Source organism: Ictalurus furcatus, chromosome 3, assembly GCF_023375685.1.
Source record: "Ictalurus furcatus strain D&B chromosome 3, Billie_1.0, whole genome shotgun sequence".
Lineage (NCBI taxonomy): Eukaryota > Metazoa > Chordata > Actinopteri > Siluriformes > Ictaluridae > Ictalurus > Ictalurus furcatus.
In genome coordinates, this window is record NC_071257.1 from 31,687,504 (window position 1) to 31,707,728 (window position 20,225).

At 38.7% G+C, this 20,225-nt stretch overlaps 1 protein-coding gene and 1 long non-coding RNA gene across 3 annotated transcripts in view; one reads left to right on the forward strand and one right to left on the reverse strand.

Annotated features, from left to right (window-relative positions):
- LOC128606066 (von Willebrand factor A domain-containing protein 7-like) overlaps positions 1-20,051 on the reverse strand; it is a 79,278-nt gene extending 59,227 nt beyond the window's left edge. Inside the window, exons 1-3 of one of the 2 annotated variants that reach the window (XM_053622062.1) lie at positions 19,089-20,051; positions 18,823-18,924; positions 17,933-18,557 (exon numbers count right to left, since the gene is read on the reverse strand). In XM_053622062.1, the coding sequence (XP_053478037.1) occupies positions 17,933-17,996 (64 nt within the window). In that variant the 5' untranslated portion in view covers positions 17,997-18,557; positions 18,823-18,924; positions 19,089-20,051. Of the gene's footprint in view, positions 1-17,932; positions 18,558-18,822 lie in introns of both variants that reach the window. The other variant, XM_053622061.1, reaches the window with a different exon arrangement.
- On the forward strand, positions 9,581-11,262 carry LOC128606069 (uncharacterized). The gene is made up of 4 exons (XR_008385626.1): positions 9,581-9,765; positions 9,879-10,360; positions 10,805-10,940; positions 11,026-11,262. It is a non-coding gene; the product is annotated as an uncharacterized LOC128606069 (long non-coding RNA).
- Positions 20,052-20,225: the final 174 nt, after the last annotated feature.

The window sequence follows — 20,225 nt, forward strand, 5'->3', positions numbered from 1 at the left end:
GTGTGTGGGGGGGGGGGTTGGGATAAAGCAAATAACAGCTTTATCTTCACCTTTCCTCCGTCACCCTTTTCAGCCTCTTGGTTCATTTACTCGAAAGAAAAACTAGCGCATGTGGTTTACCACGGAGAGTATGCAGACCTGGAAAGTCTAAATGAACACACTGGCAACCAGAGCAGTTCAGAGAGACGTCTGGTTTATTGCAGATTCACAGATATCCTGGGTAGGTGTACTGCTGTGTGGAAATAACATGGCAGTTAAACTGTCTGAAAACATCTTAGGCAATACAAGAACGTACAGGTTTCTGAACATATATGGTATGGTTCACTTAACAGAAAATAGGAAGTTCCTATGGTGACATGTTTACTGGCACGCACACATCAGACAGGTTCTGGAAAGTTCATGAGACAGAAATTAAACTATAACCTAAACATACTTAGACATATCTGAGGGAATAGAGAATAGAGAGTTTCCAACAGGGGGAATACAAATAAAGAATGAGTGTGTCTAAAATTTTGACTGGTAGTGTACGTACATAGTAGTATGCGCATGCTTAGTCTTGCTAGCGCCTGCTATGTGATCACGTGCTTTCTTATTGTCCATCTTTATTCCTCTCTGACTGATTCAGTACCATTTATATCGACAGAAATTGGGGTAGTCTATGAATATGAACGAAAAATATATAACACCAAGAAATGTATCTATCCGTCATTCATCCTTCTCTGTCAGGAGGAGCTACGGACAGGTGAGAAAGCAGTGGCACGCTTCCAGTTCATAAAACATCCAGAGTACCTCAAAGTGGGAGCCAAGCTACTTTTCAGACATGGAGGTACCAAAGGGATTGGACAAGTCACCAAACTGCAGCCGTTGTCCCAGTACCAGCAACCCAGTACCATGAGTCTCTATGCTTGTCCTTTCTGTCTCTCAGTCTCTTTCAGCTCAGAGGATACAAGCACAGCTGAATGATGCCTGTGATGTCATGCAAACACGAAACAAATCAGTCACTACTTACGTAACTCACAAAAGAAGGCAAATGTATTTGGTAGAACAAGTGCAAATACCATTTCTAACAATTTTCAAAGAAAATTGCTTCAGTGCATCACTAACTCCTAATGTAAGTTGTGTTATTGAAGTTTGGAGTAACACCCATTCAATTCAAACTACAAGCCCTTCTTTGAGAATGACTTATAAGACCCAGAAATGATGGGTGGGAAGCTAAATGTTAGTTAGTTTGGGTAATAAGTGTGAAATTCTGAAATGTTTGTTTTTAAGCTTGCAATACACACGTACAATGGGTGTACCACAATGCCACTATCTACAGCTGTATAGTGCTGAAATATGTATTTGGATTTAAACCTAAAGTGGGAATGTTTTTTTTTTTTTCTTCTTCTGTTTAAATTAAATATATACCCTACCATTATTGCCCCAGAAATAGAAGGAAAAATAAATAACCCAGACGTAGAAATGGCATATCTGTCAGTACGGTGTGTGAATTCTGGCTCTGACAGTTCCTCAACCTCAGCTAAATCACTCGAGTACAGAACTGGTTCTCGACTAGAGATATATTAACTTTATATAATGACAAAAAACTAGTAGCTTAATTTAAACCATAGCAACCCGTATCAGGCAGTTACTCACCTTTCTGGCATGCTTTCTAAAAGAAAAACGAATAATATGTCTCGTATTTGTAAACGTAGTTGTGTTGCATCACTAATGCACACAAATATAGTTTCTGATATAACATTCCAGTTAACATGACCAATTAGCATTTGACAACAGATTTCTAGGTAGTTATACTGTGTTGCCCTCTTGTGGGGGTAACTGAGCACAACACTACTCATCCAAAACACCACACTAAAAAGCAACACCACACTAAAAAGCAACACCATAATATTTATAAAAATAATCATTGGAAAGGAACAAAAATTCTCAAGCTTAGACGCTTAACAGTTTTCTACCCAAGAAGTGAATTTTTTTGTTGTTGTATGTTTATAGCATGTTCATATATGCAAGCCAGAGAAAAACATGATTTAGGGAATGTAGATTTTTATGCACTTTTTTGTGGGGTTGTTTTGTTTGTTTCAATTTTGTCAAGACGGAATGAAGTAACAATTTGTAAATGAAATCATAGACAGTGATATCATTAAATAATATGATGTAAAATTGATTAAGTGAAGGATCCATGTTTAAAAGGAAACTAAGCTTTCTTGAAGAAAGAATCCAGAGTGCTGGAGTTGTCCATGGGCCTTGCTCTCTTTGCCTGAGGTCTAGCCTGAGTTTTGTGTCTGCACTTTCCACGTGATGACGTGAAGTGAATGCTGTAAATGCTAGCAAAGAGCTAACGATGTAACTCTGGAGAAAGCCGCAAACACTATTTACCAGTAATAACTTATAGTTATATAAGTTATAGAAGCAAAGTGTGAATTTATATTGTGTTAAGTTAATTAAATGTGAGTTTTAGCTTATGTAAAGGAAAAAGATGTTATCGGCCTGACGGCAGGAGAGAGGTACTTCTGTCACTATTCTGAGGCCTAGTTAAACATGTACAGTAATGTAGCAGTAATGTTACATTTCACAGAAATTGTAAAGGGGTATTTGCTTTATTCATGTGGTTAGAATAATATATTTCTTTTATGCCCTGTTATACAGGTCAGGTTTTGTTTTGTTGTTGTTGTTGTTGTTGTTTATGTTCCTGTTTGAAATTGGATTTTGGTCTGCCGCGTGTGGGGACTACGCACACACACACACAGACATGGGATACAAGATGGCGAGGCAAACCCATGGACAAAGTTGCTAGTGTCAAGTCGGCTTCTTCGTGCCAGAGAGGATCTGCTGTGTGCGATGGGACGCCGGTAAACTCGCTGCCAGAGCAGTAGGAGTGTTGGGACTAATTTTTTCCCTTGGAACTGAACTGAACTTTATTGATCTTAATTGAATTTGAAGGTATAAGTGAAACTGAACTTGAACTGGATCTGAAGTGTTATTTCACATTGTATTCTGTTTCATCATTGTGAATGTTATGATTCAAGGTTTAAGAGTGTTTTACTTGAATTGATTTTGATTTGGAACTGACATAAATGTTTTCTCACCTGTAAGGGAAGGAAAAAAAGAGTTAACGCAAGAAAAAAGGCAAATAGAGAAAGAGAAAATAGGCACACCCTATTAACCTAAATTAAGATACTTAGACCTGTCTAATCTAATAAAATAAGCTAGGTAAACCAAATTATTTGTGACCTAGGTGAAGGAAAGGGAAAGAGGAAAAAAAGGATTAAAGTGGGTTCTACCTACCTTTTGCTACTTGCAGGACTATTCATTGGTTCTGATGTCTGTTTAATGTATTGTCTTTGTTGATCTTCAGTAAACTGCTGGCTTTTGTATATAAAGAACCTGGTCTCTGGTCTAATTTTTCACAGTTACCCCACTCCATCCAAACATAGAACAGGTCCAGTAGCTCAATAAAGTTGTATCAGAGCATACAAGTGCTACATATGGATCAGAATGGGCTGTTGGAGGGTTATACTTATATCATGATGTGTATTGTGGTTACGGTGATGCATATTGTCATTAAACTGAGCCAGATGTAGCCACTGTCAAGAACGCAGTGCTGGCAGGGTGGGAATTTTTCTTTTGAGTCCTGAAAATGCAAGGTAGTGGTCAATAAGGCCTATCTGAGAAAATAGGAACGCAATAAGGATATTACCATTAAATGTAGTCAAAAATAGGAGCATTATTATTGCATGATGTAGTCAGCAGAATATGATCAGTTGTACCACTGGATATTCAGTACTCAACAACATAGTAACAACTCACATCAGCCAATTACCTGAGCACCTTGAATTAGTTATCTACCCAAGTAGAAGCCATGACAGTGTATTGGTATGTGTGTCCTGCTCAGCCTGGTGATAGGTCATTACGTCCAGTTTTACAGCTGCCATGTTATTTTGAATGGGACAGCAGTACAAGAGTGACTTTTTACTCTTGAGACTTTTTACCTTCGATAGCTTGAAATTTGCTTGAGAGACACCCAGGTCAGGCAATTGTAGAGGTCTCATCTGCAGTGAACGATATAGGGCTGGAGAGATTGGACAGATGGCACGCAGGGTATATAACAGTAACAATAAGACAGTTGACTCATGGTGGCCAAAGGGTGAAAAAGGCAGTATTTATACATAGGTATACCTTAAATTAAGAGAAGAGTGAGGGTTAGAGATCCTCAAAGGGGGGAATGTGGTAATAAATTTAAGACACAGGAAATATAGGAACAGCTGTACTTTATTTGGGGGTAATCATTCACTTTATCTGATGGCAGGTGTATACAACTTAGTATTTAACATGAGTTTGAATGTAATTGGTTGATTCTGAACACTGCCACCTTCCCAGTTATACAAAGGTGTGCACACTTATGCAAGCAGGTTATTGTAATTTTTTTTTTCATTTAGCCCCCTAAAATGATTCTTATTGTTTTTCACTTTAATTAATAGGTTAAAATTTTACAATAAAAACAGAAAAGGTTCTGAAATGTGTGATGACCTGTAATTTACAGACTTTCCTGAACTGAAATATGTTTCTCTTTTGCAGGTATCTCAACCAAAAGTAATATTAACGTGTGTCCCCCTAAAAGTGATGTGTCGGGTTACAGCAGTCCATGAATTCCAGTTCCCAGCAAACACCTACCATCATGGCCGCCCCAGCCTACATTCCCCAGAGCAGACAAGCAACCCTGCTCACAGTCACCTGTGTTCAATCAGGTGCACTCACTCAGGATTCTTAAAAAAAGAGAGTTTTATTCATAAGCAATTCGCAAAGTATATGATCAGTTTATCTTTGTGCACCTGACTATACCAAGCCTTTATTTGTTTAGTGCTTCTCTTGTTTTGAGCATGTTTGTTTACCTGCTTTTTTGACCTTGAATCTGCCTATTGATTTGGATTTGTTTACCTGTGTATTATTAAAAGCTGTTTTACCTGCAACTGCATCCATCTTTGCCTCCATTAACTAACAATAAGAAAGAAAATTGCATTTAAATAACATTTATTTAACCATCCAACAGATTTACAGTTCACTTTTGATAACACTATACTTTCTTTTAAATCACCATCGGAGGCTGAGGCATACTTTAAGCATCACATCAAACCAAATATGGATGCACGCATTTCTGAATAGTTTTTCAGGGCCCCTCAATGTCTGCTACAGCGTGTATGGTGCTATGAGGGACAAACTTTAGCAGTGCAGTGGTGACACCTATTGGTTAAAGTCTAGATTGTCTTATGAAACTATCTTTCAACAAGATAAAAAAAAACAAAAAACACATGTGTTAAAGGTTATTTTGGACATTGAGCATTAATATATATATATATATATATATATATATATATATATATATATATATATAATGTGTGTGTGTGTGTGTGTGTGTGTGAAAATTTCTCATTCCTTTCAAGAGTTGTAGCCATTTAAGTAAAAGTGGCCATGCCCACTTTGTGCCCTTGCAAAGGTAAATCAAAACTTCAACTTTTTTAAGATAAATATTGATCTAAAACATCCATAGATTGTATACGGGCCGAAACTTTGCAACGCTGTAGTACTCTGGGGTTCTACCTTCCCTCAAAGTTTCAGCTCTCTAATACTTATGATTTGGTCTGCACAATCAGTTTTAGGGCAGAATAATAATAAAATAAAAAAAGAATAATAAAAATCCTTACAATTACAATAGGGTTTCAGTCCTTCAGGCTGAAGTAAGCAGTCACTCATAGCAGTTAAACCAGATAGAGTTCAACTGAATGTTTGAAACCTTTGAGGTGCACCATGCACTACTATACTGGGCAAAAGCTTGTTCCACTGAAGTCAAAGGGGTGTCACAGTTCTGTTTCTACAGTATATGGAGTACATTGCATTCATGACTGTTTTACTAGGCAGGCAATGAGGAAGTGCTGAGGTCAGCCATGCATCTTGTGTCCTTGTTGAGCAGTTTTCAAGGAGGTTCAGCTGGGTCTAGCCAGGACAGCAACAGGTAGTATTTTGTATGTATTTTGTATGTTGTACATTTGTACACCATTTACTGAGAATATTTTGTAAATACTTTTTAATTTACAGACAACACAGTCAAGGAGGACACACAGCAAGGACATCTGTTCAGGCAGATATGACCAGGTTTAGCACTTTGTATTCTATTAAAACATAATAGTTTACCGGTATATAGGTAGGCTATGTCTTTTTTGATAATTAGAAGAAATCCTTTTCTTCTAGATCCTTCCCATAATTGTTTGTAAATCGCAAAGTAAAACGCCGTTTTTCTGGTGCATATCCTGTACCCAGCAAACCAAAGCCTTTTCAGGTATTGTTCCACCTTCTCCCAAACCAGAGTGAGAGGTCTCCAAATGACCAAGAGCAGCTGCTTCACACTCAAGCAGGATTGGGATGCCGAACAGGACATTTAGATGAAAATATGACTCATGAGGTGGTAAGTAATATTGTTCTGTCATATGTTGTTTGACTAATTGAATATATTCAGATGACTGTCTACTAGCTTGGTTAATTTCATTGTTTCATAATTGTGGTCTCATTTTCCCTGTAAAAGGCATGTGATGTGCTCTCTGAATTATACCTGAAGTTGAAGGATGCCACTGGTAGTTGGCTGTTTTACAGAACAGGAGGTAAGAATTGGAGGCAGGTATAGTATTGGTTATCGCTTCATTAACTTGTGTAGCTGTAATGTAGATGTGTAGGTATGTGTATAGTCTATAATGGTTTTGCCTCTATATGTTTTGTTTTCACTTAAAGGTGGTTGGGGACATAGAAAACTTGTTGTGGTGGCCCCTGCAGACTGTAGCTATACAGGAAGGATACTAAAATTGTCAAGAACAAAATAAAATACTGTTATACAGTATCTCACAAAAGTGAGTACACCCCTCACATTTTTGTAAATATTTGATTGTATCTTTTCATGTGACAACACTGAAGACATGACACTTTGCTACAATGTAAAGTAGTGAGTCTACAGCTTGTGTAACAGTGTAAATTTGATGTCCCCTCAAAATAACTCAACACACAGCCATTAATGTCTAAACTGCTGGCAACAAAAGTGAGTACACCCCTAAGTGAAAATGACCAAATTGGGCCCAAAGTGTCAACAATTTGTGTGGCCACCATTATTTTCCAGCACTGCCTTAACCCTCTTGGCATGGAGTTCACCAGAACTTCACAGGTTGCCACTGGAGTCCTCTTCCACTCCCCCATGACATCACAGAGCTGGTGGATGTTAGAGACCTTGTGCTCCTCCACCTTCCATTTGAGGATGCCCCACAGATGCTCAATAGGGTTTAGGTCTGGAGACATGCTTGGTCAGTCCATCACCTTCACCCTCATCTTCTTTAGCCAGGCAGTGGTCATCTTGGAGGTGTGTTTGGGGTCGTTATCATGCTGGAATACTGCCCTGCGGCCCAGTCTTTGCTTCAGTATGTCACAGTACATGTTGGCATTCATGGTTCCCTCAATGAACTGTAGCTCCCCAGAGCCGGCAGCACTCATGCAGCCCCAGACCATGACATTCCCACCACCATGCTTGACTGTAGGCAAGACACACTTGTCTTTGTACTCCTCACCAGGTTGCCGCCACACACGTTTGACACCATCTGAACCAAATAAGTTTATCTTGGTCTCATCAGACCACAGGACATGGTTCCAGTAATCCATTTTCTTAGTCTGCTTGTCTTCAGCAAACTGTTTGCGGGCTTTCTTGTACATCATCTTTAGAAGAGGCTTCCTTCTGGGATGACAGCCATGCAGAGCAATTTGATGCAGTGTGCGGCGTATGGTCTGAGCACTGACAGCTGACCCCATACCCCTTCAACCTCTGCACTCATATGTCTATTTCCCAAAGACAAGCTCTGGATATGACGCTGAGCACGTGCACTCAACTTCTTTGGTCGACCATGGCGAGGCCTGTTCTGAGTGGAACCTGTCCTGTAAAGACCGCGGTATGGCCTTGGCCACCATGCTGCAGCTCAGTGTCAGGGTCTTGGCAATCTTCTTATAGCCTAGGCCATCTTTATGTAGAGCAACAATTCTTTTTTTCAGATCCTCAGAGAGTTCTTTGCCATGAGGTGCCATGTTGAACTTCCAGTGACCAGTATGAGGGAGTGTGAGAGCGGTGTCAAAAAATTTAACACACCTGCTTCCCATTCACACTTGAGACCTTGTAACACTAACAAGTCACATGACACCGGGGAGGGAAAATGGCTAATTGGGCCCAGTTTGGACATTTTCACTTAGGGGTGTACTCACTTTTGTTACCAGCGGTTTAGACATTAATGGCTGTGTGTTGGGTTATTTTGAGGGGACAGCAAATTTACACTGTTATACAAGCTGTACACTCACTACTTTACATTGTAGCAAAGTGTCATTTCTTCAGTGTTGTCACATGAAAAGATATAATCAAATATTTACAAAAATGTGAGGGGTGTACTCACTTTTGTGAGATACTGTATTTGTAGTTCCACTCCAGCAGGAGCTTGACACTACTAGATTTCCACCAACATCTGAGGCCTTCCGCAACATTCCAAAGGCAATATGTAAAAAATTCAACTCATCCTATCGTCTTCAAGTTCTTCCTGACCACATCAGCTCATGCTCTGTTGTTATTGTGGATAACGCCGAACCAGGCAACAGTGAACAGGTAATTCTTGATAAAATAAGAAAAACTGGGGAACAGTGAACACGTAATCTTACTTGATACAAGTTTGGAGTTGCGTACAATTGAACTGTCACTATATATTTGACTAGTTTGTTGGTGCTGTATGTCAAGAACCATATGGTCCTCTTTGTTTTCATGAGTACACTACCAACCACCAGTTGTAGAATGCATGTAATTTTGGAAAGACAAGGAAAAAAAAGTGGGTGTATATGTGTGTGTGGGTGTATATATGTGTGTATGTGTGTGTACATGTGTATATATAAATTTTGCATTTCAATATTGTCTTAGTTACATTTGTATCCATATCTATTCCATATTTTTTGTATTAATGTGTCATACACCATAGGCCTGCTGTCCTATATGTCAGGAAGAAATGGCCCTTGATGTCTTGGAAATTCATGCCAGCATATGTGGGGAAAAGTAATCAAGATGGATAAAATCTGATATTATTAAAATATGATGGTATTTTTAAAATGTGCCGTGTCCTATATGTGTGGATTTTCTTTTAACTGTAGAACAGTCAATGACACAATGAACACAATTGAAGTGCTGTGTGTGGATAACGGTAAATACAATTTCTGCTTCTTTTTGTACTTGACTAATGCCAGTGGATAACTGTTGGGTGACATTTGTGTGCATTTCATCTATCACTGCCACACGCCACATCTGTGCTTTCTGCCCATCTAGATTGGAAGACAGACCCTGATCCCAAAGTGGCTGTGTCCTTGTACACCCAGGAAATTCTTCGTCTCCATGAGACTGGGAAGCCGCTTCTGATGTACATGGACCTCAGCTCAGATGGTCAAGAACAAGAGAGAGAACTTATAAACTTCTACAAGCAAAAAGATGTGGAGTGGGCATGCCCCCTTAGATGCCAATTGCAAGGTAAAGCATAGAAAAGAGCAGATGAAGTTGAAAATGAGTTCAATGCAATGTGTACCATAGCACTACAGTATTGTAGCTATTGTGTGTGCTTTGTGTGTTCTTTAGGGGACACTGCAATTGGTGATGGTGTTACCAGGCACTTTTTTTCCACAATCTTCACAAACTGAAGTATGGTTTCAGTTTGAACTTGGGTATGCAACATCATTACTCTAACTTCTGGCAATTTTTATAATTGATTTGGCCTGTCAACAAGTAGAATTATGTCAAACAGTTTTAAGGTTTCTGCATGTTTTATGTTGAACAGGAAACACGGGAGTTACCTGCCTGTTTGAGGGGCAGCCAGACCACTTGGTGCCCTCATCTTCACAGTCTTTTAATGAAAGTGACCTCTTCCTGGTAGCAGGACGACTGCTCGGCCATTCCTTCCTTCATGGCAGACCATGTCTTGCAGGGCTCATCAGAGGTTTTGTCCATGTGCTGCTGCTTGGTTCACATGATATAGCCACTTTACTGTTGGATGACTGCCCTGATATTGATGTGTGAGAGACCATCAACCTGGTATATATATACAATATAGATACTTGGTCAACTTTTCAGTAAGTATTCTTTTTACTCTAAGGATGTTTTGTACTAATTTTATAAAAAAATTTAATTGAGCTTAATGTACAGTATCCATTGGATGAGGACCAACATGAGAAAGATTTGGAGCTTTGTTTGTTTTGGGATCTCCTGGGTCCAACCGAAGAAAACAGAAGGTGGCTCTACGTACGTCCGCTTTCAGATGCGGTAATTTAAATTTCTTGTTTGTGGTATGTGATTACATATTCAAATACCTGTATTTCCCTCCTGGACAAGACCATGTTTTATGTTATGTCTTCTGAGTATATTGGAATTATGAGTAAAGATCATTTTAATGGAAACTCCTTTGAAGTATCAGGTAATGAACTATTGGCCCTCTGATGAATGTAGTTTTTTGAATTTCTCTCCATTTGTGTTTTAGATCTCTATGCTCTGTAAATCTGGCTTGCATATTTAATCCACATTTTACTTATAGAATTTTGAAGTAGTGACAAATAAAACATGAATTGTCTGCTTAGCGAGTAAGCGCTTCTCAAACTGAAGATACATTGAACGATTTAGAAGATATGTTGGATGATTTATAGTGACAGAAATTAAACTGCCTTCTGTGATGCTTACTGGCTGTTTTGCTCGTTTTGGTAAATATTGTAGGTCCTTGGGAGAAAAACACGCCAAATGAAACCACTCAGACGAGGACTTAAAGATACAATGGTTTGGTCGCTTCTGACTGAGAGGAAGGATGTGGTGTTTTTTTCCAATGGAATCTGAAGACTCTTGATCCTCTGAGGTAATCAATACTTTTATACATTAGGTTAATATTTGATTTTTTTCTCCTCAGAATTCGTCTAAGCATATTCAATATCAATGTTTAGACAACAGTCTACTGGTCATGATGTAGATGCTGCTTTCTCGAATATCCTGGCCTGCTGATGATGATGATGATGATGAGGAATACCCAGCTGAAACAAACCAACGTATCTCTAGGTACTTGAGGCAGTTCATTGAGATGGGTATGGTATCAGCAATGTACCTCCAGAACTATATTAGCTTCTTTATTTACATTAAATATAAATAAGATTTTAAAAATACGTCGTCATCTGACATTTGTGTCTTCATGTCTATGTAAATGTTTTGCAGTTATATTCCATCCATCCATCCATCCATCTTCTACCGCTTATCCTTCTTCAGGGTTGCGGGGGAACCTGGAGCCTATCCCAGGGAGCATTGGGCACAAGGCGGGGTACACCCTGGACAGGGTGCAAGTTGCAAGTCCATCGCAGGGCACACTCACACACCCATTCATACACTACGGACACTTTAGACACGCCAATCAGCCTACCATGCATGTCTTTGGACTGGGGGAGGAAACCGGAGTACCCGGAGGAAACCCCCGCAGCACGGGGAGAACATGCAAACTCCGCACACACATGGCCCCAGCGGGAATCGAACCCCGGGCAGTTATATTTTGCCTTTTAAAATAAAGTGAATTATGTGCCTTGTCTAAGACCACAAATTGTTGCTGTCATAATTGGCAGAATAACTTCAACAATTTTTTAAAATAAGATTTTTTTTATTCGATTTCAGCATCTAGCAAGGACCTGAATGACCTGCTCAAGTTCTGGGTTGGATGGGAAGTTGCTAAAGAAAGTCTGGCTGTGGAAGTTGTTAGTGATGACCTCCCAAGAGCCTCTACCTGCTTCTGTATCCTCAGATTACCAGCGCACTACAAAGATTACCAGTCCTTCAGGATGGACTTGATTATGTGCATTGGGTCATGCAAGTATGGTTTTGGACATGTGTAACTTTAACTTTGATTATTCAGCAGCTATGACTGAATATTTCTTCACTACCGTTCACTATTTCATTGTTGCCTTAATCATGCAGTGTAAATGTTTCAGTGCTACTTTACTATATGCATGAAAGTGCTGTTTGTCCCGATCTCCCCTGCAGATGGCGCTGCAGCGCGCGACGTGCACGGAGAGCCGGAGGGCGCGCACGTGCACACGCTGTGAGTACGCATAGACGATAGTGACTTTGTTCAATGGACACGTGCACTTGTTTTGGTTTCTGTTCTGTCTCCTCCCTGTGCAGTTATTGGCGGGAGTGCAAGGGTGTGTCTTGATTGTTTCCAGCTGCCTGAGTTCTAGTTTGATTACGTTTGTTATTTAAACCCCTGGTGTTGCTCTGAACTTCGCGCAGTATTATTTAAGTTCAGGTTTGCAATGTATGTGTTAGCTCCCTCGATGCTAAACGGTCGAGTTCTCATGTCCTGTTCCTGTGTTATGCTTCATGCCTCGTTTTATGTTTAGACCTCATTCCATGTTTAGACCACGTACCTCGGTGTTTGTTGATTTCTGTTTGTGAATAAAGACTTTCATCTGCACTTGCTTTCTGCTTCCAAGTCCCGTTTCGTAACACTGTTACTGTTTAATGTTTACTATGATGTGAAAGTCTGTTCTGTTTTAACATGCATGGCACATGCAGTATTTGCCAAGATGGCATGTAGTAAGTTTCTACTGTACCCCACCACACTATTTTAGATGCAGTGGCTCCTGAATGTTTTTGGTGAAAATGAAACTGTTTTTCCATGCCTTATGTTAGATTTATTATTTCAAAATATATGTACATTTTGTACTTTTTTAATTGTGAGCAATAGTCGTGTCTTCCTTAAAAATATATTTGGCTCCATCTATTAACCTGCTGTACTAAGGCTAAATTTACTCAGTTTCAGGACATAAAAGAAAACCAATGTTCTTGCCAACAGGTTATTTTCATATGCTGAAACATTTATTATCATGTAACAAACACATGTGGTCTGCTGTTACTATAGACAATTACCCCATAAGAACTGACTGGCAAAACTGAACTGCCGATAAATAGATGTCCCAGCCAAATGTCTGTGAAGTTGTTTTGGGGTCTGCAGCTGCCTGTAGTGCTGCCATTTGTTCATCGCTCAGGGGGCATTCAGTCATAGGAACAATGATGGCGTGTGCATCAGCAACGAGGCCGCTACTCTCCCAGTCAATGTGCGGTATGCTCAGTCCCTAAAAGACAAATCTTGGACCATTAAACAGAACACATAAAGTCCTTCCTAAAGCTCTCAACAAAACGAGCATTCGATTCATTGCAGCATTCTTACTTATTTCTTCTTAGTTCAAAAAATAAAGACAGACAGCATCACATGCAAAAAGTAGACCACATGCCTCAATGTTGGGTTCAGGTACAGGATGGTAGACACTTCCCATTGCCCACAACTGGTTAGGATTCATACTACCCTCTGTGCGAATCTGTGCAAACTGTGTCAAACGAGATATGACTCCCACGGTGTCGACCTGGTGCATTGAAGCTCTTACTCGGTCAAACTGCACCCGGTGTCCTTGTGTCTTAAGTGCTGCTCTCATCATTCTATATCCACAGTGAGGCATACTTTGCTTCAGAGTGGTTACAGAAGCATCCAACTCCTCATCCGTCAGTCTGCTATATACTGAGAAATTACATTCCGCCATTCATCTGTATAAGGTTCGTCTACTTATCCCTAACAGGTTGGCAATAGTGGGAACAGACAAATTCAGATCCAGCAGGTTTGGGATGTGATCAGGTGGGACTTTGAGACGTGGACGCCCCATTGGCCCTTGTTCCTGTTGAATGATCACCATGCGGGTCTCTCTCCTGGGCACATTTTGCATAATTACAGTAAGAAGTTCTACTATTCCTGCTAAAATGTTCGGTGGAATGTTCACTGCCTCAGAAACTGAACTAAAAAAAAAAAAAAAAAAACAACTCCTGTGAGCAAATCAATTCCATGTATTCCACGTCTAAAGGAATATGCCCAACAGCATGGTTCAGGCGAGAGCGGAATTGCTCTAAAACATAGTCCAAGAGCAAGTGCTGTGGGGAAATCAAATGGGTTTAATATCCCAGTAACTACTATAGTCCTATCATTGTAACTATAATTAGCTAGTCAATTACTAAAACCCTGTAATGCCTTACTGTCTGGATGTTCCAGTAGGTGCATAAACAAACTCCAGTTAGTCCAGAATGCAGCTGCTAGAGTCCTAACTAGAACCAGAAGATACGACCATATCACCCCGATCTTATCAACACTGCATTGGCTCCCAGTGAAATCTTGCACTGAATATAAAATACTATTATTAACCTATAAATCACTAAAAGGTCTTGCGCCACAGTATCTAAGCGACCTTTTGGTTTTCTATGATCCGCCACGCCTACTTAGATCAAAAGATGCAGGCTATTTGACGGTACCTCAAATAGTGAAGGCTATAGCGAAGGCTATAGCAGGGGGAAGAGCTTTCTCTTACAGAGCCCCACAGTTATGGAACAGTCTTCCAATTAGTGTTCGGGACTCAGACACAGTCTCAGCATTTAAGTCTAGGCTTAAAACTTATTTGTTTACTCAAGCCTACCCTGACTAGACTTTCTGTTATGCTAAGCACAGTCCTAATAATTTTTTTTCTCCCTCTCTCCTTCTGTCGAGCCACACACGATTTTATGGAGATCCTGATCCTCTCTGCTCTCCAGACCTGCCTGATCCATTTCAGATGTCCTACCTCTGGATGGAACTCTCATCTACTCCAATTCCAGATTGCTGGGACTATGGCTGCTTCTAAGGCCAAACAGACTTCATATAAAACCATAATGAACTTTTTCACACTAGCCATTGTTACCCAGATGAGGATGGGTTCCCTTCCGAGTCTGGTTCCTCTCAGGGTTTCTTCCTCTTAACATCTTAGGGAGTTTTTCCTTGCCACTATCACCACTCAGTGGCTTGCTCAGTTGGGATAAATTCGCACCTTTAATATCTATATATCGTGTTGATATTTCTGTAAAGCTGCTTTGATACAATGTCTATTGTAAAAAGTGCTATACAAATAAAATTGAACTGAATTGAACTGAAGTGTAGTTCAGCTTGGTAGGTTACTCCACTAAATCGATTTACCTACGTAGGCTCCGTGCAGATGACCAAAGCATAAGGGAAGCATAGTGACTGACTAGCTAGTGGTAAAAGCTAACATAATTCCACCAAATTTGATATGAATAACATCTTTACTTGCAGAGAAAATAACTGAAAAAATGTATAAAAATATATACTGTCATATTGATTAACAGTGTAACTGAACATACCGCTTGGTTCATCATCTCTTGTGGCTTGTCTGCACAATCCCACCACTAGGGGCCGGCCCAGAGTAACATGTTACAATAGTATCGGCAATCCATTGCTCTTCCTGTGAGACCCAGATGTGAAGACTCAAATTTTAAGACCCGAATTTTAAGACCTGAATTTTTGCAACCTGAATTTGTGAGGTTGAAAAATAATGTGTCAAAATATTACCTGACGAACAATGAAGATGGTATTTTAACAAGTGAATATTTTGGAACCGTATTTTAGGAAGGATAAATATGTGTGCATTGAATTTTGAATGATGGAATTTTGTGTTCAATTAAAATATACAAACGCAATGAATTGCAGAGAAAATTAATTCAAGCACTGATTTTGCTGTGGTTTTTTTTTTCCGATTTGTGTCAAATTGCTGGGCAGAAAAAATCAAGTATTGTTATTGCGATAAGTTTTTATTCAGTTTATGTAATTCAACATGCCATTTTGCCTTGAGGACATTTGGCACTATTATACTTCCATACCCATGCCCACGATGGCCAAGCACTGATGCTGGGATGCATCACAGCTAAAAACATAGCGTACTGGGCAACAACTACCTTGGATGAGTGAGTACTGTCAATGCCAAAGGGATATAGGCTTCAATTCTGCTGGTGGACCCAATCTTTTCACAGCTCAGGTTCTTATTGATCACAGACCCATCAATGATGTGATAGCAAAAGTCTCTATTGTGAACGGCCTGTGCTGTGAAACCTGCTGTGACTTTGTAGACTTTGCTGTGGACCCGTGACCATTACTAATGCTGTTTGACTAATGCCGTTTAATATTTTTTACCCACCCCTGGCTTTTATCTGGTGTTCATAGATTATAACCATAACCTTATGTTCTTCACAACTTGAGTGTTGGTACCAAAGGAAAACAATTAAAAAACAGTATTAAACAATTAAAACTACAGCATATGCTACAAGTGCTTAATTCTATAGTTTAATTCTATCAAATTAAAGATAAAAACAAGGAGCAACTAAAAAAAGGCAACTTTAAATAAAAGCACAATTCTTTTAAAATTAAAATTAAATAGTGAACTTAAAAACATATTGACTATTTAAAGTGCCAACTGTAAATAAAAAATGTCAACTTTTTAAGAAGTTGATTTTACCTAGTGTTTTTTTAAAATATCAAAGTAACAATTTTTTTCCCAACAAATCATTTCACATATTTTTCAATATCTTTATAGAATTAGAAGTATATTTTTAAAATTTTGCCAAATGCATAATAGAAATGAATCAAAGAATCATTAATTGAATTAAAAATCTCATATCCGTAACATGATAGCAACAGGGTAGGAAATTACTGCATCATACCTGGAGTCCTGAGAGAGACATTTCAGGAGCATCTCCTCCACCATTAGCTGTAAGTGCATTGAGTTGTTGTTTAAAGACATTAGGATCAGTTGTTCTTGTAAGTGGGCCATAATCTAAAAGAATATGTAAACACAGAGGAACTATTTATTTGTTTGTTTGTTTGCTTATATTCATTGTACCATGTTATTGTGTTAGTCAAGACAGCCACTGTTAAGTCCAAGACAATTCCATGACCAGGACTAGAGTAGATCAAGTCAAGACTCTGTGAAGCAAGACCCATTCAAGACAAAGACCTAAAACCAGTTTACTTAGGGTGGTGGGGGGCTTGAATCATTGTTGGGGCCCTATATCAATTACCAATATATATATATATATATATATATATATATATATATATATATATATATATATATATATATATATAAAAATTTGCATGCTCATTACAAATATGAGCTTAGATATTGCCACCTAATGGGTGTTGTAAAAGGCACTTTTTGTTGTACAAATAGTTTTGGAGCTACTGTGCTAATGACATGTCCCCTTATTTCTCACTGATAAATTCAGCTTGTCTGTGTGAGCAGTAGTTGAAGTAGCTTGCATTTCACAACTCCTATGCAGCAAAATGCTAGGTTGTTTTTGCACTTTTCCTTTTTGGCCACACTGATGTTTCAGTGACACAGATACTCATAGAAAAATGTTTTACCAACTCCAAATCAGTAGTTACCTGATTTAATTAAACAATAGTTCGCCTTTCAAGGCTACATTCAAATCATGTAGAGTTTGGTGTACTGTGTGTATGCTATTACCAGAAATACCCAAATGTTTGAATATGAAACTAACTTTACTGCAGTAAAAGAAACGCAATACCAACAGCTTATTAACAGCTTATTAAATAACATAAATATTTGTTTTCTATTTTCATACAGCTCAGTATATAGCCTTGCATGGTAGCTCTGCTAGCATTGGTGTGTGAGTGTGTGTGTGAATGGGTGAATGAGACCCAGTGTAAAGCGCTTTGGATAAAAGCGCTATATAAGTGCAGACCATTTATAAATGATCTCCACCCCAGAAATGAATTCCTGGCTTCATTGCTGAGCTGGTAGTTGGTCAGGCCAAGCTGGATTCTTTAACAGGGTGTATTTTTTTCTACTAAGAATACCTTAATGTCTTTTCAAATGTATAATATGCTATTACACACACAAACTAAAGCTAAATCTACTGTACATTCAACAGGAAAACAAGCAAATACACCAACAGAGAAACACCAACACAGTGTGCATTTACCTGCTATGTTGTTAATTGGGGTGTCTGGTTTAATGAGGTTGGAATAAGGTTCTCTCTTTCCCATTTCGATTCAGTTACTATGACTGTAGAAATCCTTAGAGAAAGACATGAAGCAGAGTCAGAATTACAACACAATCACTGCAAATTCAATCAGGCTATTACTAATTTATTGTGCCCTAAACATTAAGTCTGCTTAAAACCTAGCAACTAATGTCCCATTAAACTAGGTAATCTCTTTAGATATTATAGAAACATAGTGTAACATCTTTAAATTTATTTAGAAATATACAATATAGTATCTTCACCTCAATTATTAACAATGCTGCTATTCTACAGTAACAGGGTGCCATACCTGCAAAGGGTATAGGATTTTACCAAGTTCCTCTCTGGCAGCTTGATAACTCTGCTGTTTGACATTGTACTTGACAACTGAAAGTCCATTAGTAATAATTTGACATCCAGGCAAAAACAACTCGTTGACAAAATGGTAAGAAGGGACAAAATAAAACCAAATGTCGACCCAGGCATTGTGATGTTTTATCTTAACAAGGCTTCTTTGAAGATCTTTGGCTGAATCAGATGCGTAACAGCTTCCTGCCACAGACTTTACTGTCAGTGGGACTGGCTGCAGTAAGAAAGACACGAGACAGTCTAATATAAAAATAATTTTAAAATGTTTTAATAAGAAATAACGGTAACACTTTCTATGAAGCCCATGCGTATAATGAATTATAGCCCCATTTATAATTATTTATTAACAAGTATTACTGCTCTATAAACTGTTGTATATAAAATATACATGAAATAAACACGAGGGAGACCTAGTATGAGTAATATGTAATCTTATTGAGAATTCACTGGGCTGGTGGACTGTATGAACGGATGTTTACCTAAGACACAACACACAGATAAGCAAGGCGCAAACCATACATGTGCAGCAGGCCTCAGAGCGTAGGTGGACGGTCAACTAAAAGACACACACACACACAGGCCTATGCCACCATGCACACACATACAGAAGGAAAACAGAACATTTATCATTAACATTTATAAATAACATTTACCATTTATGTCTTTGCCTTGCCTGCTTTAATCTTTTTGCCACTGTGTGAACTTTGCCTGTTTTTGACCTTGAATCTGATTTGGATTTGTTTACCTTTGTGTTATTAAAAGCTGTTTTACCTGCAACTGCATCCATCTTTGCCTCCATTACCTAACAATAAGAAAGAAAATTGCATTTAAATAACATTTATACATAAAAGACATTAGTGACACTAAGAGCATGTTAAAGTCTTTCCAAATGTATCATTTACATAGAGCAATCAAACCAGAACAGCAAGTACATCTGAACTGATTGAACAGGAAAAACAGGTAAACATACCCGGAGAGAATTACCAGCAAAACCGCACTTTTCTTATTTATTTACTGATCCAAAAAAGCTTTTTGTTCTGTAACTACACAGTGAGATGTAATGGAATTTAGGTGACAGATACAAGTGCAGTTAAGAGCTTTATTGAAGAGATGGGCAGACAAATCCAAATCGAAAGGCAAAACCATGGTAAAAAACAAGGGAGGAGTCAGATGATCGGGAGGAGTAAGATTTAACCAAGTACTGGGTTTGTATATAAAATGAAGGCATGATTTTAACAGAAAAACAGAACATTATAAGAATAATAAAAGGAGTATTAAGATATTATAAGGATAATATAATGATATTATGAAGTAGGGAGTACAGTAAACCACTTGCAAGCAGTATAACCATATATATATAACAGAAATGTAGAGCAAACATGAAAGGAAATTATAAACCAGAAATACAGAAAAATGTGAAAGAAACTTACTCATAATATACTTGGAGGTGGGGAAGAGTCTTGTCTCACGAGAAAAAGTCAGGAGTAATACAGACGAAGGCCTTAATTTTTAAGAGAGAACCAAGAGGGGCCATGTATAAGGGTAGTTGAGTCACGTTGCACCTGCGAGATAACTGTGAGACCAAGGTCTCTCCGAAATGTTGTGTCTCGTACCTCTTTCAAACCTAATGGTGTTCGGAAAAGGCTCTTTTCAAAACATACTGGTAATTTTGATAAGCCCTTTCTAAAACAGAATGGTAATTTTGATAAGCTCTTTCTAAAACACATTGGTGTCTGGGTCATCCTGACCCTAAGAAAACTGTATAAGTAGAAGAGCTTCAGCTCTGGTTTTTTAGATCGCATTTTGGGGCATCTCAAACTGTGTGGATCTCGTGTGGTGGAACAGAACGAATAAACCTGGACCCTTGCTTCTTCTCACTCAC